This window comes from Fusarium sambucinum, chromosome III (assembly GCF_050947815.1).
Source record: "Fusarium sambucinum isolate potato_lamoka chromosome III, whole genome shotgun sequence".
Taxonomy (NCBI): domain Eukaryota; kingdom Fungi; phylum Ascomycota; class Sordariomycetes; order Hypocreales; family Nectriaceae; genus Fusarium; species Fusarium sambucinum.
The window spans coordinates 1,157,211-1,181,109 of NC_139292.1; the positions used below are offsets into that span (position 1 = coordinate 1,157,211).

The 23,899-nt window shown below is 47.4% G+C and overlaps 7 protein-coding genes across 7 annotated transcripts; 5 read left to right on the forward strand and 2 right to left on the reverse strand.

The window, feature by feature from the left end:
* Window positions 1–596: 596 nt before the first annotated feature.
* On the forward strand, window positions 597–1,846 carry FSST1_010584 (inositol polyphosphate multikinase; the record flags this gene model as incomplete). Its single annotated transcript, XM_083233631.1, has 2 exons — window positions 597–646; window positions 787–1,846. The coding sequence occupies 2 exons, from the start codon at window positions 597–599 to the stop codon at window positions 1,844–1,846; spliced, it is 1,110 nt and encodes a 369-aa protein (XP_083080280.1).
* A 1,345-nt stretch (window positions 1,847–3,191) lies between these two features.
* FSST1_010585 (uncharacterized protein) lies at window positions 3,192–5,231 on the forward strand (the record flags this gene model as incomplete). The annotated part of the gene is made up of 1 exon (XM_083233632.1): window positions 3,192–5,231. The coding sequence occupies one exon, from the start codon at window positions 3,192–3,194 to the stop codon at window positions 5,229–5,231; it is 2,040 nt and encodes a 679-aa protein (XP_083080281.1).
* An 800-nt stretch (window positions 5,232–6,031) lies between these two features.
* Window positions 6,032–7,966, forward strand: FSST1_010586 (uncharacterized protein; the record flags this gene model as incomplete). Its single annotated transcript, XM_083233633.1, has 1 exon — window positions 6,032–7,966. The coding sequence occupies one exon, from the start codon at window positions 6,032–6,034 to the stop codon at window positions 7,964–7,966; it is 1,935 nt and encodes a 644-aa protein (XP_083080282.1).
* Window positions 7,967–8,542: 576 nt separating this feature from the next.
* FSST1_010587 (YqaE/Pmp3 family membrane protein) lies at window positions 8,543–9,085 on the reverse strand (the record flags this gene model as incomplete). The annotated part of the gene is made up of 2 exons (XM_083233634.1): window positions 8,543–8,970; window positions 9,028–9,085. 2 exons carry the CDS (start codon window positions 9,083–9,085, stop codon window positions 8,543–8,545), a joined length of 486 nt encoding a protein of 161 aa, XP_083080283.1.
* Window positions 9,086–10,154: 1,069 nt separating this feature from the next.
* On the forward strand, window positions 10,155–13,748 carry FSST1_010588 (P-loop containing nucleoside triphosphate hydrolase protein; the record flags this gene model as incomplete). The annotated part of the gene is made up of 1 exon (XM_083233635.1): window positions 10,155–13,748. One exon carries the CDS (start codon window positions 10,155–10,157, stop codon window positions 13,746–13,748), a length of 3,594 nt encoding a protein of 1,197 aa, XP_083080284.1.
* Window positions 13,749–19,911: 6,163 nt separating this feature from the next.
* On the forward strand, window positions 19,912–22,434 carry FSST1_010589 (heterokaryon incompatibility protein-domain-containing protein; the record flags this gene model as incomplete). Its single annotated transcript, XM_083233636.1, has 1 exon — window positions 19,912–22,434. The coding sequence occupies one exon, from the start codon at window positions 19,912–19,914 to the stop codon at window positions 22,432–22,434; it is 2,523 nt and encodes an 840-aa protein (XP_083080285.1).
* Window positions 22,435–22,648: 214 nt separating this feature from the next.
* On the reverse strand, window positions 22,649–22,911 carry FSST1_010590 (uncharacterized protein; the record flags this gene model as incomplete). Its single annotated transcript, XM_083233637.1, has 2 exons — window positions 22,649–22,784; window positions 22,835–22,911. 2 exons carry the CDS (start codon window positions 22,909–22,911, stop codon window positions 22,649–22,651), a joined length of 213 nt encoding a protein of 70 aa, XP_083080286.1.
* Window positions 22,912–23,899: the final 988 nt, after the last annotated feature.

Genomic DNA, 23,899 nt, shown 5'->3' on the forward strand with positions numbered 1-23,899 from the left:
CCCTCTAACAAAGACCAAGCTTGTCCCTTGACGTGTCGCACCTTGACCAAGAGAGTCAAGACTGGGGCTGATCAACTCCTTGAATCGTTCATTTTTGCACCCCTGAATTCTTGGAATAACTACATCACCAGGACAAATTGTTCTTTTTCTTCTTCTTTTATTCCTTGGTTCTGTATCTGTTATAAAAAGAACAAAACGTCAGCGGCAATATTTGTTCGTCGTCTATATCTTCATTTACTACCCTGAAAACTCATTTACCGCTCTCTCCACTCAAACCTAGCAACCACAGCGCTTCGCCTTGCGCTGAGCTGACTGAGCCACACCATTAATCCATCGCTCCAGTCCAATCCAACCTTCATCTTCAATTCCTTTCAACAACTGCGCATCTCTCCACACGTCGTCTCACCGCCCTGACCCTTTTGTATTTCTTATATCCTCTTTCGTCTGTCGCTTCTAGACGTCAATATCAACTTTTCCCCCGCATTGGTTTATCCTTCCTTGTTCATCCAAATCTTACCGTTACACCGACGACCGGCGCGCGCCCAACCTACCGCCACATTCAGAGTTCAAGTTCCGATATGGTCATCGGATTCAGAATGCCTGATCGCAAAGAACTCCGCGATTACAACTACGCTGTCGCTGGCCAGTAAGTGTTCTGTCCCTTTTCGCACTGCATTTGCGCTTCTCATTGAGCATCTTTTGTTCTCCCTGACTACACCATCCGCATTTCTTGGCATATCTGCGTCACTCATCCCCGCGCGCTGCACAATGCTAATATCACTTCAGTGCCGGCACGCTCTGCACTCCTGATGGCGAGCTATTCGTCAAGCCTTGTACTCAACCCGAGATAGACTTTTACGAGTCTGCCAATCGAAGATATCCCGACTTTGCCGATCTTATGCCCTTGTTTATGGGTTCGCTCCTGTTGACCGACCCCACGGAAAAGGCGATCGACGATGCCGTTGCTGGTGTTATCTCTCACGCCGGAGATCTGAAGACTTCCAAGGAAGAGATTGTCGCGTCCGTCACTGAGCAGGTTGCCCATGCTACTGCGTCACGCAAGAAGGAGGACGGTTCTTGGGTTCCTGCCAAGGACAACAAGATCAAGACTGACAAGGCGGTGGTGCTGGACAACGCCACCTTTGGTTTCAAGAGTCCCAACATTCTTGACGTAAAGCTGGGTGTCAGGCTGTGGGCTGATGATGCACCCCAACAAAAGAAGCAGCGCTTCGACAAGATCTCGGCTGAGACAACACACGGCACTTTGGGATTCAGAATAGCGGGTATGCGAGTTTACCGTGGATCGGAAGACCCTGCACAATTGGACGAAGCCGATTACAAGATTTACGACAAGGATTACGGCCGAACAAAGGTTACGCAAGAAAACATTGTCGACGAATTCCGAAAGTTCATATTCAACAAGAGTGCCGGTATTGACGAGGACCTTGGCAAGGCTGTCTGCGCAGCCTTTATCCGAGACCTCGAAAGGGTTGAAGAGGTGCTTTCCCGTCACGAAAGCCGAATGTATTCTTCCTCGCTACTTCTGTGTTTCGAGGGCGACGGCCAAGCCCTCCGAAGTGCCATCGAGGAGAACAACGCACTTATCGACGCAGAGGCCGGTATTGGTCAAGCAGCTCGCACCACCAAGAGGGTTGATAGCGGCATCGCTCTGGACGACGAAGACGAGCTCGACGAGGATTCCGACCTTGAGGCATCACTGCCTCAAATTTACTCTCTCAAGCTCATTGATTTTGCCCACGCTGAGTGGACCCCCGGCCAGGGTCCCGACGAAAACACTCTAACAGGTGTACGAAGTCTTTTGCGCATCTTTAAAGAGATGGCGTAATGTTTTGAGATGAAAAGCGAAACATTGGCACCTTTGATGATCATGACCACGACAAAAAGCGACGATTCCGATGGGAACACTAGGACGGAATTATGAAGAGAGCATTTGCTTTAGAGGGAAACGGCAGGGATTCTCGATACCCCATGTGCTTAAGCATCCGAAGGGAACAATGTAGAACAGTAGCTGCCTAGCAGCTTGGCGCATGGTGTCATGATTGGCAATTTACATTTCTTTAGTTTTTCTATTAGCATAGGATAATACATCTTGTGTCTCAGTCTTGTTGAATCCCGTGGCCGTCGCTGGCGTTCAGTAACTTGTTTGCGCAGTAATTTTTCTTTTTTTTTCTAGAGCGCATGAAGATGTATACAGACCTCAGGGTTCCACAAGAAATGTCCAGTCTATAGATAACTTTACCTTAAATTTATACTAATAAATTAAAATATATAAAATATAAGATATATATTATAAGATAAAGAAAGCTTTATATTATATAATTTTAAGTTTTTTATTTTTATAAGTATTTTCTATAGCTATTTATTTAAAAAATAAAATATACTTTTTTTTATTAGCTTTTTAAAATTAATTTAAAAATATTAAAATAAAAGATATATAATAATATAATAATATAATAGTAAATATTAGCTATTAAAGTCTATTATCTATCTTAGTATTATTTAATAATATTTTAATAGATTTAATTATAAATTCTATAAATAATAGAGATTCTAGTAAGAAAAGAGGGAACCGGTTATTTCTTATAGAACCCACTAGACAGAAACTAATTTGTTCTTTCGAAGTACTAAGGTACCTAGGCAAAAGCTAATAGCACGTGCACCTTGCAACAATTCGTGAAGTTTCACTAGAAAGCGTGTAAGTGCCTCTTTTGAGTTGGCATATTGCACGCAGCTACAATCTAGGCATTGTATGCCTCTCCACCACAGAAAACTTAATATTGCTTGCCCAAATCACAACAACGTATTTATGTTATGCCACCTCAGACCCGCTCTTAGGCTGTTGATTTCCTATATCCTACCTCAAGTTTTCATAGGTCTTAGGTTTTCTGTCATACTTCAGCAGCAAACTTTATGCCAAATAGGTATATTAATATAATAAGCACGAAGAAATCTGCATAATAGGTTAGTAGGTAGGTACCTTTACATGCTTGTGGGAACACAATCTTCTGTTGCCTACCTAGGTAGAAGGAAAATTCAGCTTGCGCAAGAGACAGTGAATCACTGCCACCTTCCGTCGGAGACAGTGAATCACCGTATTGCAATCTAATCTCAGTTTTTTCTTTTCTTTTTTCTTTTTTTCTCTTTCCTTTCAACTCTGTTGAATTCTCACGATGGAGCCCCCCCGAAGGCCTCCCGGCCGTCCTTGCTCCGCCCCCCCTAAGAAACCACGACCAGGGAATCTGCCAGCACCAGATACAACCGAAGCTTCGGGTTCAAGTGAATCAGACCCAACAATCACGGTTCTCTCCGCCCGGTACCGTGCCGCCTGGCCCCGGCTTCGACCGCGGCCACTGGAGTTGTCGAAAGCATCGCTACCTGGTCCCCTTCAGTTTCGCCAAGACGAAATAGAATGGACCGCGAGGAAAATCCTCCGTGACTGCAATATCATTGAGGATATCGATGATGATGCGGCAGATGTATGCCTAGTACAACAGCAATTAGCTGGACAGCCCAAAACCAGCATCCCAACGATCACAATCTGTGCCCCCTTGTGCGAGAAAGGCACCTGGGAGGCCGCCGTTGAAGCAATCGCTGTGCAACTATACAAGATTTTCAAAAATTCGAAAGATGTTTCTTACGAAAACATCTATATCGACATGCAGGCACCACAGCTAACGCAAACCATCTTTTATGGCCCAGTGGACCGGGACGATCTGTGTCACTCGTGGGATAACATCAGAACCCTTGTCCATCAACGACTCGATTCATTTTTGGTAACGAGTGGGTGTATGACCTCAATATGTTTGTTCCGATACGGGTTGCTAAGAGAGATTAATGCGAATCCCGTCACAGTCTATGTGTCACTCAGTTACGACTCCCTTGAGACGGGATGGCCTGAAGTCATGGCGGACATCAAGGCGAACATCGACAACCGCGGATGGACAGATGTCGAGGTCCATTTTGAGCACAACCTGGGATTCGACTATGCATTTAGGAGGATTGAACTACAAGGCGATCCGGACACAATCAGGTCTGATGGGATCGATGCTAATAAGCGCCTTCGTGGCGACTATCAACAGAGAGTCAAGCCGGGAGATGACTTCGGCGCTGCCACCTATATCACTCGCAGCGATAACGTGGAGAAATCTTCCGGGCTTTCAACCTTGGGCTGCTTTGTGGAGTTAAGAACAGCCACCAATCCAACTTGGAAGCGATACGCGCTGACCAACTACCATGCCATCAGGCCTGCGTTAGCTGGTTTTACCTTGAAACCTGTTGGAGACACTTCCAAACCTGGACCACCAGAGCTTAACAGCGATTGCTGGAAAGTGGACTTCGCAGGTTACTATCCCAATGCCCCCATCACCCCTATGCCTCTTGAAAGCCCGTCTCGGGCTAAACATATCTTTACCATCTGGTCCCTTGATGATGATATTGCGAGATGGGAGGGAATTATTCAGGAAAAAAGAACCAGTATCCAAAGGACCAACGACAGGACTGTACAGGCACAAGCACAAGCAGATATTCTCAAGCTACAAACAGACATCCAGATGGCCAAAAAGGAGAAGCGAGAGAAGATCGACTTCTTCGATGCTAACAAACACATACTTGGTACATTATTCGCTGCATCTGGATACGCACGCAGAGCCTCTGCCGGAAACCACAAGATGAGACTTGATTGGGCACTGATAGAAGTAGCTGAGCATCGACAGGGCCAGAACCGGCTACCGCCGCGATCAGTTTGGTTCGACCATCACCCAAGCGATGCATCTCATCCGGATTCCGCCACATACGGACAAACCCTCAAAGATCCAGCACAATCCATCGGACCTGGGAATAAATCGCGTGTTTGGAAGGTCGGCGCGACCACGGGCCCAACAATTGGGGAGTTTCACAAGACAAAGTCCAGCTGTACAATGGCCGAAGATAAGCACCTCAAAGGCAAGATCCCGCACTATGCGACCTCTGAGTATGTCTACCAACCAGCCATCGTTGCTGGGACAGGGAAGAAATTTTGCGCCGCTGGTGACTCCGGTTCCGTCGTTTTTGACAAGCAAGGAGCAGTTGTAGGCCTTTTTCTTAGAGGAAGCAGGGTCACCAATAGCTTCGATGGTGGACACGGATTGGTTACCCCTATTGAACATGTCTTCCGAGACATTCGAGATTTTTCGAGAGGAGCGATTACAGAGATCCGAATCGCTAGGACCTGAGGGGTTGGTTGGTAGGTAATGGCGATTTGGAGAAGGAGAGCACATGGAAGATTGGAAATTCCCATAAATCACCCTCATCTCATTTGACGTGACGATGCCATGTATCAATCGCGGTCGTTGAAGAAGATGCGCTTAACGCGAGCAGAACGCTCACATCCCCCCTCCCGTTTTTTTCCCTTTGCATAGAACACAACACAGAGAGACCAAATTGACAATACACACTTCCCACTACTACATTTTTCTAAAAGATACCGAGCCAAAATTGCAAATCAAGTGACTCAGTGCTTCTGACGAAAGGCATAGTGACTCACCGTCTCCTATGATGAAGGCAGCAGTCAACACATCCACAACACTCATCAAATTCATCATAGTTTTTGCTGTATTCGGTTCCCAGACTTATCTTACCATAATGATTCTAACCTTTTTCTTCAACCCATGCGCCCTGTTTCGATACCAGGGCAGGACCGTACGTGACTTGAGGACGGTCAGAGAGATTGACAGCTGCAAGAAAGAATCCAGTACCTCCCGAAGCTTATGCTGTAAAAACAAGTCTAAGAGTGGTGGCATATTACGGTCTGTACCTCTAATGCGATATACTTCAAACTCACCCAGGCAACACACAAACTCAAAACTCTCAAACATTTCGGCTTAACAAATATTTAAACTCCTGCATACTACTTTTCCTGCTTGAGAATCAATGTCTTCCTACAGTCTTGTAACATCAACTTGGGTAAGACGCAGCGAATCACTACCCCTTTTCTCCCCTACTAATCCTCGTCTCAAATAGGTACAGTCTGACAATGGAGTCTCCAAGTCAATCAGATCCTGTTATTACAGTGATATCTGCTAGATATCGCGCCGCCTGGCCAGTGCTTCGCCCTCTCCCACTTGAGTGGTCCCGCAAGCAAACATTACCTTTCCTCGAAGAACGTCGATACGAAATCGAGATGAGTGTTAGGGCAATCCTCTGTCGGCACGGAATCGAATTTGACGATGATGATGAAGAAGCTGAGGTCAGTTTAGTGAACCAACAAATGGCCTCGCAGCTTGGTACAAGTGTTCCGACGATTGTGATTTATTCGTCATGGTCCATAGACAAGCAAGACCTCTGGGAGACAGCTGTCCGAGAAATCGCTTTAGAATTGTACCACATGTTTAAAGACTCCGACGTTGCTTATGATAGTATTCACATCGATATGCAATCGCCTGAACTCGGGCAGCGGATTGGCCATCAACCAGTCACCAACATCGACCTATGCGACTCATGGGATGACATCAGAGCCCTTGTGAATCAGAGGCTCGAGGCTTTCACGGCAACAAAGCGTTCAATGGTCGCTATTGGTTTATTCCCTTATTCCTATTATGTTGGAAGTTGGCAATATGGTGGATGGATATGGGAGAATCTCTTTACCATTTACATCGCAGTCGACTACAGTTCCGACGAGACGGGGTGGCTTGAGGTTGTTGCCGATATCAAAACCAACATCAGACACAAACGAGGGTGGGCGGACGTTCAAATCCATATTCAACACCACGCCAGGACGAGCTATTCTTTCGACATATTAACACCAACATATTACAAAAAGACTGCCACGGCCTATGGGCTTTTGGAGAATAAGCTTTTTAAAGGCGACTACCAGCAGACAGTAAAACCAGGCGACGACTTTGGAGCAGAACCCTACAAAAGTAGCAATGGGTCTCAGATATCTGCTGGATTCGGAACTTTAGGCTGTTTTGTCGAAATCAAGACAAAAGGCAACACAGCCTGGAAAACGTACGCTCTCACCAGCTATCATGCAGTTCGGCCTGCTCTACCAGGCTTTGGCCTTACGCCTCCAAAACCCAAAAGCGATTGCTGGAATGTCGATTTAGAGGGGTATGCTCCTGGTTATAGCGCAAACCCTCTACATTTTGAAAGTCCGTCTCGGGCTAAGCATGACTTTACCATCTCGTACATCAAGGATCAGAATACCTTCCAGGCTCAACGTATGGAAGAACTGGAGGCCAGGCTCCAGAACGAGGGCGACAGGTCTGCCCAGAAAAAGATCGACGAGTTACGGGCAAGGATTCAGATGGCCGAGGACGAAATGCAGAAGAAAATCGACTTCTTCAACGACGGTAAACAAATGCTTGGTACGCTGTTTGCTGCTTCTGGCTACATGCGTAGGTTCTCCCTTCATCAGGATAGCTCGGTTCATAAGCACAAGATGAGACTCGATTGGGCTTTAATTGACGTCGTCGAGCACCGAAAAGGACCTAACCGTCTACCGCCGGCATCAGCTTGGGAAGAGAAGTACGAACGTAATTTCGCAGCTCATCCACACCGAATATACGAAAAACTTCTTAAAGGCTCCCGGTCTGTTGACCCTGATAACTCGCCTATTTGGAAAGTTGGCGCCGCCAATGGCCCTGCAATTGGGACATATCATCGGAATAGAATTGCTTGTGCGATGGTGGACGACTATCATCTGAAAGGCGAGGACCACGTAACAGCCGAATATATCTACCAACCAGGCAACCACTACAGGCGATGGACGTATTGTGCGAAAGGCGATTCAGGCTCGATTGTTTTCAATGAGGACGGGAATGTTATTGGTCTGTATTCTACGGGAATCGAGCCCCAGAAGTCTAATATCAACGAAGGGTTCGGGATAGTGACCCCCATTGAACACATTTTCCAGGATATCAAAGACTTTTTAGGATATATTACGGATATCCGAGTGGCCATAGACTAAAAGATAAAACAATTTAGTCTATATCACTGTAGATCAATCCATTCACACTATACAAGACACGATCCGAGACGACAGTTCATTAGGAACCTTCTGTAGTCATATTATCTAACTAACCCTATAGCTCGAGTCTTTAAACCAACTCGCAATCATTCATGATAAATACGCCTACCCAATAAAACCATATGCGCAACTCCGTCGATGTATTAAACAGGTAGCGTGAAAAAGAATATCATCATATCGTGCCTGAGCAAGTCCTGCTGATATCCGTCCGCCACCAAACCATGACTCAAAATCCAGCTAACCCTCCTGGGTCGAGTTCCCACCAAAAGAATCATCGTGAAAAGATGCAAAAATGAAATTGTCTGATGAGACTGGGACTCGAACCCAGGAGGATTGCTCCACCAGGAAATTGGTGTTAAGGTTAACCTTAACCTGGCGCCATAACCAACTCGGCCATCTCACCCACACTTGTTATTGAAGGCGACTGCGCAAAATTGTGTCATGTCGTCTTGGTGGCGATGGAGACGGGTTTGAAGCCGCCTAAAACTCTTATTTCCGTTCGTCAGACCATTGCATCTAGTCCTTGGACTGAACCTTGTGGTCTCCTGCGACAACGTCGGCGTAGGAAGGAGGTACACTTTGGTCGTTAGAGCTGCCCTCGCCGTTATTCGTGACGCCCTGTTGCTGGGACGTAGGATGAGAAGAGCTGGCAGCGTTCTGAGTACCGTAGTTCATGTTGCCGGCGTTGCCAGAGTTAGGCTTGGGTTGAGGCTTGGGCTGCTTGTTGTTCGCGCCATGCTGGTGAGGGCCTGGTGGGCACTGGACGTAGACATAGGTGACGCGGTTGCCCTCGCGATCTTGGGGCACAGACTCATATTCGTAGGGTGGCTCGGGATATTTGGCGATCAGATACCATGCGTGAATGAGGCCGGGAATGTAACCAAGGCAGCAGAGGAGGATGTTGATTAGAGAATCAGCGCTGCAGAGACCGCACTTGACCCATACTAATTGACGTGTTAGTGATGCGCGACGATGGGAGTTGGTCAAAGCGATGGACATACCAGGCAGTGGGGGGAAAAGAATAGCAAGGAAAGCGAGGAAGAAGTCTGCGGAACACATTGTTGCGCGATAGTGTCACAGGAGGAGTATCAAATTGGGTTTGTTTAGGTTGTAAAGCGAATTGAAGGGTCTTTTCTGTGTTGATTTGAGGAAGATGAAATGGAAGAGTTGAGTGAGGGCGTGTGACCAGGCTGAGCGATGACGCTCTTGGGGAGGTTCTGCGACAGAAATTAGGTCACCTGGAGGTGGCGTTCCTGGGGGAGGGGCTTGCGTAAGTGAAAGTGCTGCGGCAGGGATAACTTGGAGGTATGATTGGTGAAGAGGTGAATGTCAGTCTTGAACCCCGCCTACAGCCACAGTCGGGTCATCACTGAAGGAACCAGTTCAATGAGGGAGCCCAGAGATATCTGACTCAAAGAATTGAATAAACAAAGGTCAGCGACAAAAACTTTCTAGGCTGCTACATTTACCGTCGTGGGCCTCAAAAACCGACGTGGAAAGTAAAGTTGCGTTATCACAACCTTGTGCATATCACTATCACCCTACGTCACTTCATTTACATGATGTCTATCTCAACACATCCTTGCGCCAGGCAGAAGCAAAGTTTCTGATACGCATGAGCATGCAAAACACACCTGTAACACTTGCCTACCAGAATGGTAAGTTTTGGTTCACTAACAACACTGGTTCTTTACCCTGGAGTCTTGTGATGTGACGTCTTGCGAGAGTGAGCACGGCCACCCTCATGGTTGGGATTCTGTCCAAGATCTCTAATAATACCATTCGGGCGAATGGTTTAGTGGTATAATACTCCCTTAGCATGTTCTCGACTCCGAGTGTCATTGGGAGTGGTCCAGGGTTCGATTCCCTGTTCGTCCAACATAGGTGGTTAAATTCCACTGTTATACATCTTTTTGACTTTTGTGTATAACTGTATCTGTGCAGTCTGATTATTTTTGACTCTCTTCTCCATAACAGTAATCCATTAATGATGCTGGTTCATTCTAACTTTGCCTTTACCTGACCACTTTAAAGTTGGCTGGCACGTGACGATAAGATAACAGTGGATTCTTAGCTATCTGATCCAAATGTCTTGCAAAGGATTCCTTTTGCGACATCAACATTCGCGATGGATGACTTGCTGAATCTCGAGCTTTTGTCCCTTGTTTCAAAGGTGACATCAGAAGTTCAGAATCATTTGGGTGTTGGCGAAAAGACTGTAGCTGAATTCTTGATTGCCAAACGTACAGAATGCAATAGTTTCGATGAATTCCGCGACAACCTCGAGACGACTACTCCCGGCTTGCCTCCTAGTCTTGTTGAAAGTATAGACCGACTGGTACTTGCTTTACACCCCAAGTTTAAAGGCAAAGCAAAAGGTGAACCCAAGGAACACTCATCCCGAACCCTTCAAGAAAAGGAAAAGGTCTTTAGTGGTCTTGCGCTACCCGACAAGGAACCTGCCCGCGACAATGGAGCCGATGCAATTGACGATACCCTCGCGCTCCTGGAGGGCCTAGAACCAAAGGCGAAAAAGGAAAAACCCACGAGAAAACGAAGCCGAAGCCCTGAGAACGATCAAAAAGAGTCTAGGAGAAGGAGAAGAGATAGATCCCGCTCGAGGGAACGACGAAAGCGAGACAAGTACAGATCAAGATCACGATCGCAAGAACGAGGCGACGAAGATTGGCGCGACGGACACCGCGATTCGCGCAAAGATCGACGAGGTCGCAGACGACACGACGATGACGATCGATTCCGCAATGCCCCGGCGTCCGAAATAGACGATGCACCGCAGCTTCACAAGGTCTATCAAGGTCATGTCACAGGCTTGAAAGACTTTGGCGCCTTTGTCAATCTACACAACGTTAAAGGAAGAATTGATGGCCTGGTTCACGTGTCTCGAATGTCTGCAGGGGAGCGCGTCAACCATCCTTCCGATTTGGTTACGCAGGGACAGGAAGTTTGGGTCAAGGTTACAAGTCTTGATAAGGACCAAAACGGCCGCGATCGAGTTGGATTATCGATGAAGGACGTTGATCAGCAAAGCGGACAGGACTTGGAGCCACAAGTTCGTATGTCGACAGGCGCCAACATGGAAGCACTGGGAGGCGCACTTGGAGGCGCAAGAGACGGATTTGCAGAGCCAAGCGGTCCTCGACACGATATGGGTCCCCCACGACGACAAAAGAAGCGGATGACATCTCCCGAGCGATGGGAAATCCGACAACTGATCGCATCCGGAGTGGCCAAGGCATCTGACTATCCCGACCTGGAGGAAGACTACAACGCAACTCTCCGTGGCGATGGCGAGATGGAGCTAGAAGAGGATGTCGATATTGAAGTTCGAGAGGAAGAACCACCTTTCTTGGCCGGACAAACCAAGCAGTCTCTTGAACTGTCACCTATTCGCGTCGTCAAGGCACCTGATGGCTCTATGAACCGAGCGGCAATGTCAGGCACCAACTTGGCAAAAGAACGCAAGGAGCTCAAACAACAAGAGGCTGATGCTGCTGCCAAGGACGAACCTAAAGAGAACCTCTCTCAGCAATGGCAAGACCCCATGGCTGATCCCGACAAGAGAAAGTTTGCTAGCGATTTGCGAAACGCCAGAAAGAACCAGACTGCCGAGGATGTCCCTGAGTGGAAGAAGGCTGTTATTCCCAAGGGTCAGTCTCTGGGTAAGCGTACGAATATGAGCATCAAGGATCAGAGAGAGTCTCTGCCCGTGTTTGCCTTCCGCACCCAATTGATCAAGGCTGTTCACGAGAACCAGATTCTTATTGTTGTCGGAGAAACAGGATCCGGAAAGACTACACAGTTAACACAATATCTTGCTGAAGCTGGTTTCGCCAACGATGGCATGATTGGTTGTACGCAACCCCGTCGTGTTGCCGCCATGTCCGTCGCCAAGCGTGTAGCTGAGGAAGTCGGCTGCAAGCTCGGTGAAGAGGTTGGATACACAATTCGATTCGAGGACTGCACTAGCCCTTCAACAAAGATCAAGTACATGACCGACGGTATGCTTCAAAGAGAGATTCTGGTTGACCCAGATATGTCTCGATACTCATGCATCATGCTTGACGAGGCTCACGAACGTACCATCGCCACTGATGTACTGTTTGCTCTCCTCAAAAAAACCCTGAAGCGTCGGCCCGACATGAAGGTTATTGTCACTTCAGCGACACTCGACGCAGACAAATTCTCTGCCTACTTTAACGAATGTCCCATCTTTACCATCCCCGGTCGAACCTTTCCTGTCGAAGTACTTTACTCTAGGGAACCCGAATCCGATTACCTGGATACTGCGCTTGTCACAGTCATGCAGATTCATCTTACCGAACCCAAGGGCGATATTCTTCTTTTCTTAACAGGTCAAGAAGAAATTGACACAGCCTGTGAGGTGTTGTTTGAGCGAATGAAGGCCTTAGGGCCCAACGTGCCAGACCTGATCATTCTACCCGTCTACGCGTCGCTTCCAACTGAAATGCAGAGCCGAATTTTCGATCCCGCTCCTGCTGGTAGTCGCAAGGTTGTTATCGCCACCAATATTGCAGAGACCTCCATTACTATTGACGAGATTTACTACGTCGTCGATCCAGGTTTCGTCAAGCAAAACGCCTACGATCCCAAGCTTGGCATGGACTCACTTGTCGTCACGCCTATTTCCCAGGCTCAAGCGAACCAAAGAGCTGGTCGTGCTGGCCGAACAGGTCCTGGAAAGTGTTTCCGCCTATACACCGAAGCAGCATATCAGTCTGAAATGCTTCCGACTACTATCCCCGAAATCCAACGCCAGAACTTGTCTACCACGATTCTTATGCTCAAAGCCATGGGTATTAATGACCTCCTTCACTTTGACTTTATGGACCCGCCCCCAATTAATACCATGCTTACCGCGTTGGAGGAGCTATACGCCCTCAGTGCCCTCGACGACGAAGGTCTACTTACTCGTTTGGGACGAAAAATGGCCGACTTTCCTATGGAACCTTCTCTCGCCAAGGTTCTCATCGCTGCTGTCGATCTTGACTGCGCCGAAGAAGTGCTTAGCATTGTGTCCATGCTGAACATTCCCACCGTCTTCTACCGACCCAAGGAAAAGCAGTCCCAGGCAGACCAAAAGAAGGCCAAGTTCCACGACCCCCACGGTGATCACTTGACTTTTCTCAATGTTTACAACTCTTGGAAAACGAGCGGTTACTCAGCACCATGGTGTTTTGAGAACTTTATCCAGGCGCGATCAATGCGTCGAGCCAAGGATGTCCGTGATCAAATCGTCAAGATCATGGACCGATACAAGCACCCCATCAGATCATGCGGTCGCGCTACAGAAAAGGTCCGCCGGGCTCTCTGCGCAGGTTTCTTCCGCAACGCTGCCCGCAAGGATCCTCAGGAGGGATACAAGACCCTTATTGAGGGTACTCCCGTCTATCTGCATCCTAGCTCCGCACTCTTCGGTAAGCAAGCTGAGTGGGTCATCTACCACGAACTTGTCCTCACAAGTAAGGAGTACATGCACTGCACGACAAGCATTGAACCGAAATGGCTCGTTGAGGCTGCGCCAACATTTTTCAAGGTCGCACCTACGGATAGGTTGAGTAAGAGGAAGAAGGCGGAGAGAATCCAGCCGCTGTATAATAAATTCGCTACAGAGGATGATTGGCGATTGAGTGCCCAGAGGAAGGGTGGTAGAGGTGGTGGTGGTGGAGGTACTTGGGGTTAGTTGGTGAATCATACATAGCATCGTTCAATTTGGGAGTTTATTAAAGGTTGGAATTATCTTGACGGTTAATAAAACTGATAAGCATTTATTTACATATGAAACGTTCTGGAATCTTGATGTGTGATACTCGTGCTTGGGTATGATTTCGGGTAAGCAGTTCAATGATATGAGACTGAGAAACATAAGCCTGAACAGTAATGATCTGAATATTTTGCAGTGTGACTACTATAGTGATAGTCTGTTATCTTATGGCGACTTCAAGTTATGACAATGGCAGAGTAACGTGTATGTTTGTGATCAACGATGGACATGGATACGGCAAAGTCGTGGGCCGCAGGAGGGAACTGTTCCATAAGAGAGATAGAATTACAGAGTATGGTCAAGTGAAACAAACAGAAAGGAACTTGGCTCGCTTTGATTTATAGAAACAAAGGAAATTTGCGTGACTTAGACTGAGTTATGAGGCTGCCCCTGGATTGGGTTTGAAGCAAGATAACTTGTTTGAATTTTCGGGACTTATTTTGTAGATATTATGTAAATTAAGAAGAGGCCTCTTGATCTTATATCTAGTATTGAAAGCCCAAGGAAAACATTCGGTGAAGTTGTAGTCGTATCGTGATGAATAAGACAGTGTTGCGTCGGACAGACAAGTGCCAATGCTTGTCGGATTAAGAAGAACAAAGAGGCTTCATGCTTATTAGAGGTATTCAAGCATCTAGTAAGTTCCGAGGGGCTACAATTATGACTATGAGTAAGGCCCGGCCATCTGAAAGCTCCCTGTGGCTACTGTCGCAGTATCAGATGCCTTGGTCACCTCCTCCCCATAGAGGTACTTTTAGTTCCAAGATATAAAATACAAGTTTTATTCACCTCTTATTACGCATTACTCAGGTATCTCTCCATCTGGTCACTAATATCATGCAAACAGCTCTATCTGGGTCTACTGAGTTGTGAGAACCCGGATAGACATGTGCGAACCTTGATGGCCAACCCTGATGATTTCCCCTCTACTCAAGACCACACAACTACACCAAAACAGCCGGAGAAGAGAGTAGATCAATGGATTTGGAGTATCAGAGTGAACGTTGAGTTGCTGCATTCGTGCGTCAAAGCGACCCATTGCCGCTTCCGGCGGGAAGACGCTATTGCTGTTTGATAAGGTTAAGTCGGTGAGGATGAGTATAAGAATGAGGCCGTCCCTGTTGGATGAGTTGTTCAATTTGAAGATAATGTAGAGCAAGCACTTGCCTTGCTTATAATAAGGTGTTGCTTCCCAATACACCCGGAAGGTCGCTCTTTCCCATTGCTATGAGCTTGTAGCTCAACATGGACTGTTGAGAAGATTGAACTGGAAGGAACTCCTTCCTTCATCAAGAAATGATAACTAACCAACTCAACCTCTTTCTATACCACAAACCTCAGGCGATCAAAGAGAACTACACTATAGAGACCCCATCTCCTTTGTCGTCGTCTCTCCGTCTCCCCTCGGACTCATCCCTGAGTATCTCCGGTCGAACAAAACAATATCCCTCATCGACATCACCTCGCATGATCCAAAGCACCCATGGCCCCATTCGAGTGGACGCCTTGTTCCTACATTTCACGACGGCGTAAAGAGAAGCCCCCACGACATGGCATCCCGACTCCTGTCAGCCGAGTTGCCGAGGACCTGTTTCAACATCCCACGCCTTGACTACATCCCGACCAGACAAACTCGAATGTCTCCTGGAGGCAATATTACGGACCGATTCGACACTGGTCGGGGAAGACCTTGGTTTACCCGTGAGGAGATGCTTGCCGGGGTGCTGGGGTTTTGTGACCGTGATGACTGACTGGTGTGATGATGATGTAGAACTTGTGAGTAGCACGGCAGAAGATGATGATTACAAGATGCTTGACCCAAGTGTTGTGCTTCTACCATATACATGATGTTGAAGATGACACTACAGACAAGTCCATATCGCTCAGCATGATAGTGCGACACATACGCAGAGGTATGTATCCGCTCTCTTTGTTCTCTTTCGCTTTATTGCGGCCTATCTGGCAATCCGGCATCTTTCCCCATGGTGGTCCCTATCATCATCTTGGCAACTTTCAATAGTTGCCGCGTTAGACGTGGGTCGGTTTCTTTCCCATCTCGTCGATCGCTTCCCAGACTCCCACGCCCACACCCCCGATAGCCCGATGGTATCTCATGACTAAAGGCTATCGTGCAAGCATATTAGTTCTATGCTTGATCAACTTCTAAGCTTTCAAGATAGGTCGTCTTGTGGTCTCAAGCTTAAACTCTATCTTTGCCTTGTGCTTCCCTTTCTGTCATCTGCATACTGAGTTGAGTGTGAGAGCCAATGATCTCTTTCCAACACTTCTACCCAATCCTACTAAAGATACATGCGTGGGATGCATGCATGAATGGTTCAAAGCAGTTGTATCTGAACGGTCCATGTTTCGGGGTTTTGTGGCACCCATCCGCGTACACGTTTCGATTATCCCTCATGTTTCTGTCCCTCTCGTTGCTTTGCCCATGCAATGTATGTCACACTTGAGCATGGCTTGTTGGTAGGCCTGTTCATCACACTGGTCCGTCACGTTCACATACCGTGATGTTGAGCTAGTCTATCCTGATATCTACTGCATGATGCGGTTAAATGTTTATTTCGGCGGCAAACGTTACTCGATTGTCGTTGGATTAACTCTACCATGATGACCTTCACGCACACCAAGCACTCTACTATTGGCTGCCCCACCCCGCTTCATCAAGTCGATTATCTCTCACATGCTCACAATGCATCCATTCCCATCTTACTCTTTTACACCAACTCACTCTGTGTACCCACATCCGGAAAACGGATTGTCTCTATTCGTCCACGTACAGGACGAGGCTACTTAATATCCGTACTGAGAAGTACCCGTTTTTCACGCAGGGTCTTGGAGTGTGATATCTATCGCTCGATATTGGATACTCCTCCTCCTCATACTCACCGGTGTGGGTGAGAGAACGGAACCCAGTTTTTATCGGTCCCCGGCTTGCCGTAACCACTACCGTTCCCGTTCTCCATCAACCGGCCTAATCAAGCCCCCACATTAACTTCTGTTCCGACATTAGTCGCCGAGTTCCATGGAAGCATGACCTGCTTCAAACGTCGCCTTGTCCCTGGCAGCTAGACTGGAACCCAGCCCAAGCCAGAGGAAGAGATAATCGGCATTTCTCTAGAGACACACCATCGCATTGAATCGGATGGAATTACGTGGCGAATCCCTCCTACCTCGATCCCTCCACACGCTCTGCGGCAGGCCTCAACATGTCAATCATACCGGTTATGGGAAACGGCTTCGACTTCCACACTTTGCTGTTGAATAACCCTAAGTCAGGAACCATTGGACTTGATACGGGTCGTGTTATTGTACTACACCATCATTCGCTGGCCAACAACCTGCCATGATCTCGCCATCCAGTACTTTGGGCAGTGGTTGCATTCCGGCACGGCGCGAATCGAAACTCACGGAGCTTGAGGCTGGGGAGAGCTTTGCTACAGTGGAGAGCTCGTTCTGCACCGTAAATTCGGCGCAACCACTTTGCATGATATGGACCAATTGCAGAGACATGATATCCCGCATTGCACATTGGCATGCGGGGTGAGGGTCTGGTAGGGTTACTTTGAAGAGAAGACCCTTGGATGAATGATGGAATTGCCCACCCAGGTCGGGCAACATGTCGATACATGGAGTGGAGTTGTTGTATTCACACACCCATACCCACACCTTGCCATGAGATAATCAGGCAACTGATGTCTGATAAAGGACGTCAAACGTCTATGAGTAGGGTCAATGGTGGCCTCGATCGAGTATAAGAAGGACGCTTGATCTCCCTCAACCTCGACTTTTTTTCTTCATCCAACAAGCTATTCACTCTTCAACACAAACTCAACACACTTTTACAAACTTTCGAAGTCTTTCTTCACCAATACCTTCAACATGTCTCCCTGGTGAGTCTCCCATCTGGTCGTCGCATTCGAGTTCTATGAACTTGGGATGAGACTGGTCAAGTAAACATTCGACTAACATCCTTCAGCTCTTGCTGTAACCACGCCGATGCTTCTTGCACCAGCGCTTGCTCTTGCTGCAAGGTGAGCATTCCTTAATATCTATAATACTGAATGATCTCTAACAAAATAATAGCACTAAATTCCCTCTTATCATTAATCCCCGACAACACTTGGCCTATAACCACGGTCGCGACAATGTCTCCTTAACACATTGAGGAACATCCCGGAACAAGCCTTTGCCAAGCAAGTCGGACAGATATGAGAATGGAAACAATGAATAGAAATGGCACAAACATGCGAGAGTAGCTGTGACAGCCAATTTTCGATGGTAGCACAGTGGTAGATACAAATTGAAGCTTGTATGCCTTGAACTGGTGTTTCTTTATCACATGTGATGCCTTGACTCGCTATTTACCTATGCATACTAACACGGTAATCTTGTGGTGTTGTCGGAGACAGAGGTTAGGAAGACAAGTGAAGTCAATTAGAGTTTCCTAGCTCCTAGGCTAAACAACGTCACACGCCAAGATTGATATCAGATGATATTTCTACAGTTTATTTAATAGCCGCTCTATGCATGATGATCTAGATCAATTAGCTCAAGTTGGTTTGACCAAGGGACTTTGTGAAGGTGGTTGACGACTCAAGTCCTGACAATTGGCGCTTCCCCGCCAAAGGCCAACGCGACGGGCCGGGTCAAGATTGGTGGACATATGGGTATTGATAGGCCCCGGTCAAAGGGGAGAGACAGTAGAGAACAAACGGTAGGTGGCTGAAAATAGTTTTGGCGATATGATGGCGCAAATCAAGTAGAAAAAAGCAATGTTTCCCCGCTTCAAGATCTACAACAAGGGGTTCATTTGCCTGCAGACCATGCCTACATATATCTGCTTGAAACGTTTACCATGCCTCTCGAGTATGAAGTATTTGAACATCATGTCAGATACGAGATAGATATGATGAGTAAGAAATGGGTTTGTACTTAGTGGAACCGTGTTACTGTACCCGCTGAGGGTTGAAAATGATCAGCTTTTAGCTGCAGATCAGACGAGAGATGGTGGAGGTTTTTTGTTTTGTATCTGCTCAGCCTGATTCTGATCCTGCGAGTGAGATTTATTCACTGCGCCATAGTGATGAGCTACGAGAAGTGCTGGTTGTGATGAACATGTTTCACGGTTAAATGATACAACTACGTCATGCGTAAAGTAATACAAGACAACAACGTCTTTTGAATCACACAATTATCAGTGACTTTGTATTCCCCTCTCTCACTTAATATAAAGCTGTTGGTAGAATCAGGCTCTGATGCCAGATACCCCTCAAATGAGGCAGTGTCCCGTCAGCCTCGTGCCCAGTAATCCCATCAATTCAATTTTACAAAATATAGTGTCCCTATATTAATATCTTTGTAGAGAACCAACTATTGACCCTTGTCTCAGTTGGCGAGTGGAAACCCCTTGTCGTCGTCATCTCGGATGGAATTTCGCTCTTTTTTTCATCTCTTCTGATATAAATCAATTGAGAGAGAGTTATACTCACCATCTTCTATTTAGAAACCGTCTTTTCCTCCTTTTCTTCGTTTTCTTTTACCATTATTCTCTTTGTTGGCCCCCAAATCTTGGCCTTTTAGAGCCCCGCCTCACGAGCCAGCCTGCGCCGCGTTTGCAGTTGTGTTGTTCCTTCCTTCTGGAAATACCCGTTTTATTTCAAGAATTGGCGGCTCTTTTTCTTTTTATAGGCATCAAAAGTCTAAGCCTTCCTCCTCAAAATCAACTCATAAACTCTTTGATCTCTACATCAATACCCTCTTCTCCTCTTTTCTGCTCTTTTCAACTTCAACTTCTCCTCAACATTTCCCCTATATTCATTCAAGTTGACGCCACTAATAATAGAATCCCTGCCAGTACCGCTTTACTACTGTTTTTTTTTAGCGGTGGAACTGGGATAAGAAAAAAAGAGCCCCATCTCATCAATCAATCAATCAATTTCAGGCGCGCGCCAAGTTTAAGAGTGGAGAACCGGATTCCAGGAGCCGAAACGGGGGTTGTTAGACACCGGTTATCCCCCGATAATCACGGAGCTTGAACGGTCAACGACTTGTTGATATCTCAACCACAATGCCAGAGACATTAGATCCTGGGACTCCAACCATCACGCCGCCCGTCTCTCCGGGCGGCGTAGAGAGGCGTCGGTCGCGAAACCCTCTCAAGAACATGATGCAACATCTAACTGTGGATCCCCCTCCGGATGATGATGTTCGTGAACCTAGGAGAGCTTCGCTCATACGCCGCATCAGCTGGGGTCGCAAGAGTCGCAGTCCTTCTGCTCATTCTGATAGATCAGGAGGTCAACCTCAAGATCCGAATCTATGCACTGCATGTGCTGGTTGGGCTGCCGACATTGACTCTACATTCGATACCATGGATGACTTTTTTACAAGAGCTCTAAATCCTACTTCTGCAGACACTTTCGAAAACAAGGAGCATTCTCTAGGGCGACTAAAGGACCTTGAAGAAAACCGCTTCATCACAAAATGTCCTCTCTGCAAGCTATTCCTCTCAGTCCACATTCCCAGCGAGGGTGAAGGAGACCTATATCTCTCTGGCTTTTCCAGCAGAGACACAAATTATCTCATTGACGACAACACCATGTTTGAACAAGGCCACGCATCCAAAAATAAGATGAAGGGCGTGAGTCCGGCATTCCTGGGAGTTGTGCCCAAAAAGAGCGGCGATGGCGCTTTGAGCTGGGATGTACGCGCTGACTGGTTTCGGGGTTCGGGTATGCTTTATAGAACGTTGCCTGATGCAGCGCCTGCGAATGATCTTCTCAGTGCAAGGTCAGAGGGGAGGCATTCGCGAGCAAACTCCATGTCCGAGAATAATGGGTGGCAAAAGCGGGGTATTTGGGGTCGCGAGCTGGAGGATGTGATTGATATGGGCATTGGACAGGAATGGCTACGGTTTTGCGAATTCTACCACCAAGGACGATGTGGACGACGACCAATTACTCGCGAGATGCCAGGATTCAAGCTTGTGGACTGTGCAAAGAACCCCCCGCAGGTTGTCTCTGCGTCCATTCAGGAGCGATATGCGGCATTGAGTTATGTATGGGGAAACAAACAGACAGAGACTTGGCCCAAGGTTGTATGGGATGCTGTCATTGCGTCCAAAGATCTTGGCATCAGATACCTCTGGGTTGATCGTTTGTGTATGGAGCAACTACAACCAGCCGAACGGACGCAGCAGATTACAAGGATGGACGAAATCTTTGAGGGTGCAATTTTGGCCATTGTTGCAGCGTGTGGTGAGGACGCCGACTATGGTTTACCTGGTGTAGGCTCAAGAACGCGAGCAACACAGCCCAAGTACGAATTCGTCAATTCCAACATCACGCTTGTATCGAGTCTTCCAGATCCAAGGATAGCCATCAAAGACTCAAAGTGGTACCAACGAGGCTGGACTTACCAAGAAGGACTTCTTGCCCGACGTCGCCTGATTTTTACAGATCACCAAATGTACTGGGAATGCGAGGGCATGTGCTGTCCCGAATCGCTCATCCTGCCGCTCGAATTTTACCACGATATGGAACAGCAGCGCATGTTTGACTTTATGAGACCTGGTCTGTTCAACGGCGTATCTTTTGTCGACGGGAGTTGGGAGCGCTGGAAGAGACTTCCCGGCAAGATTGAAGACCCAAGTACATTGAGTATTTTCCGAGAGGCTGATCAGCATATTGGAAACTACACGCGACGAGATTTAACCTACGACCACGATTCGCTGAATGCTTTTCTGGGTATTCTGAGACGTCTGGAAACCACCATTGGACATGGGAAAATGTTCAATATTTTGGGCGTTCCTCTCTGGGCACCACAGCTGGATCAAGGGCCTGCAGTTGTAGGACTCCCGCGCACACGCGACATCTTTGCCCTATCGACATGTTTCTGGCATCAGAAAGATGGTGTCATAGCGACACGGCGTTCACACATGCCCAGCTGGACTTGGGCTGGCTGGAAAGGACCTGTCGATATGTACTCATCCATCACTGTCGTCGATCCAGACAGCAAAGTTATTCAGCGCAAGTACAACCACCATCACTACGTCACCGCCACTCACGTGTCACGCAACGACCCCAATTCTATACGCTGGACATATTCTCCCAACATTGTTCTCGTTAACCGCGATGGAAGCGTGGCGTATGACTTTGGCGCTTCAACAGCGGTGACAGGCATGCCCCCTTCCCCACCTAACGTGCATATCCGACCCTACGGAATTCACGTGCCCAATCCTTTTGTGCTAGATCGTGTTAAAGCGCGATCCCACCCCGATGGATGGATCTTTAACCGTGTCAGCGTCGACGTACGGATGAGTCGCGGAGCGGTATCGATGAGGGAGTACATTGAGAGGCATGCCAGGGGTGAACAGATGACTGTGCTGTGGTTTGTGGAAGAGGCGCTCGTGATGCTTCTCGTCGTGGAGAGGATGGAACGAGAAGGACGGGTTGTGTGGGAGAGAGTGGGAAGGATGAGGATGGGATTTCCTGAAGAGGCAAAAGATGTGGTCAAGAGATGCGGACGGTTGGAGAAATTGGTGGAGGAATTACCTCTACGTCGGCTAGGAGAGGATATTGTGATTGAATAGTGTTTGTATATGAGAGTTGTAATATTAGATGGATTGAAGCCTAGAATTTTATTCTATATTGTTTGAGCCAGTATAACGTCGTGGACAAAGCCAATCCCTTCGAATCATCTAGCCTTGTGAATATTAGCGTCACCATCGATTGTAGTCGTCAACTATCATACCTCTTCCAATCCGTTCTCCTTCAGCATCACTCCCATGCGCTTCGGACAACACCCTAGGCATGCACCTTTGTAGGCACAACAGGCTCAACAATCTCAACCGGTGTAATCTCATCATCCTGCCTAATCACCGTGACAAGTGACTCCTGAGTTGGAGGAGGAGCAGGGTGAACGAACCCCCTTCCATCCGAACTAGACATTGTAAGCAGTTTGTTAAAAATGTTGGGAATTGGTAGACATACATTGTCTTGTCGTGATGAGGAAAAACTGTGTGCTTTAATTCTTCCTCTTCGGAAGATCTGCAGAGACAATTGCCCATCTTGGATGCTTTGTTGAAGAGTGTTTGTTTGTGTGGTTGTTTGAGAGATATGATGCTGTTCCAGGCTCCAGCTTTGTGTGTTTGTAAGAGATTAAAGAGAGGGGAAAGAAGGCAGAGGAGAACAAGTGTTCTTTGCTATTGAGTTTTCGCTTCTATTGAATATAGTTTCTAGTTGTCCAGTCACTCGATTCAATTCTTATCAAAGTTTGTGTATCTTTGAGTTTATACACTGAAGTCGTGGACAAGCGGCAGTATGAAGGTCTGGAATAATAAATGTGGGAATAGTGTCTTCGAATGCACTGTTCAATGAAATAAAAGAAAATTATTCTGGAATGTCTATGCTATGTATGAAATTACTTGTTGTGCTACGGGGCGAAATGAAGAATTCGGTATCCTTTTTTACATCCCAACAGGCCTCTCCTCTACGGATCCAACATGATGGTGGCAAGGGTTGATGATGAGTGGCTGCCCGCCCTTCCAGAGCAGACTTCATCTCCCAGCACAGCCAGAGGCTACTCCGGTCGACAGGAATCCTCCCTTGGACAAGAATCCTCTCTTAATTCTTCTTCATTGAGGATGTCATCCATGATTATGCCTTGTGAATATGGAAACAGTGTGCATTCTCCTTCAGGCGGGCCCTTCGTCGATGCTTATATACAACTCGACGGCGGCTTCGCCAATCACCAGTCGTACTCGTTCGCGTCCCTCCCCTACGTCCAGCCTTTCCTGGACCTCGATTCAGGACCAGAGCACCGGCGTCGGTGGGCTGCGACACTGGAGCGTCCATGGGGCGGGAGGGGGTGCGGCTGTATAGGATGCAGAAGAAATGCAGCTCTTGGGCCCGGTGAAAGGCCTTCTAGATGTAACCAACAGCAACACCAACAACAACTGCAACAAACACAACAACAACGAAAACAAAGACGACGACGTCGTCAGCGCAGGCCGACCTTTCGAATCTCAGAACCTAACAGAAGAGGGCCATGAGACT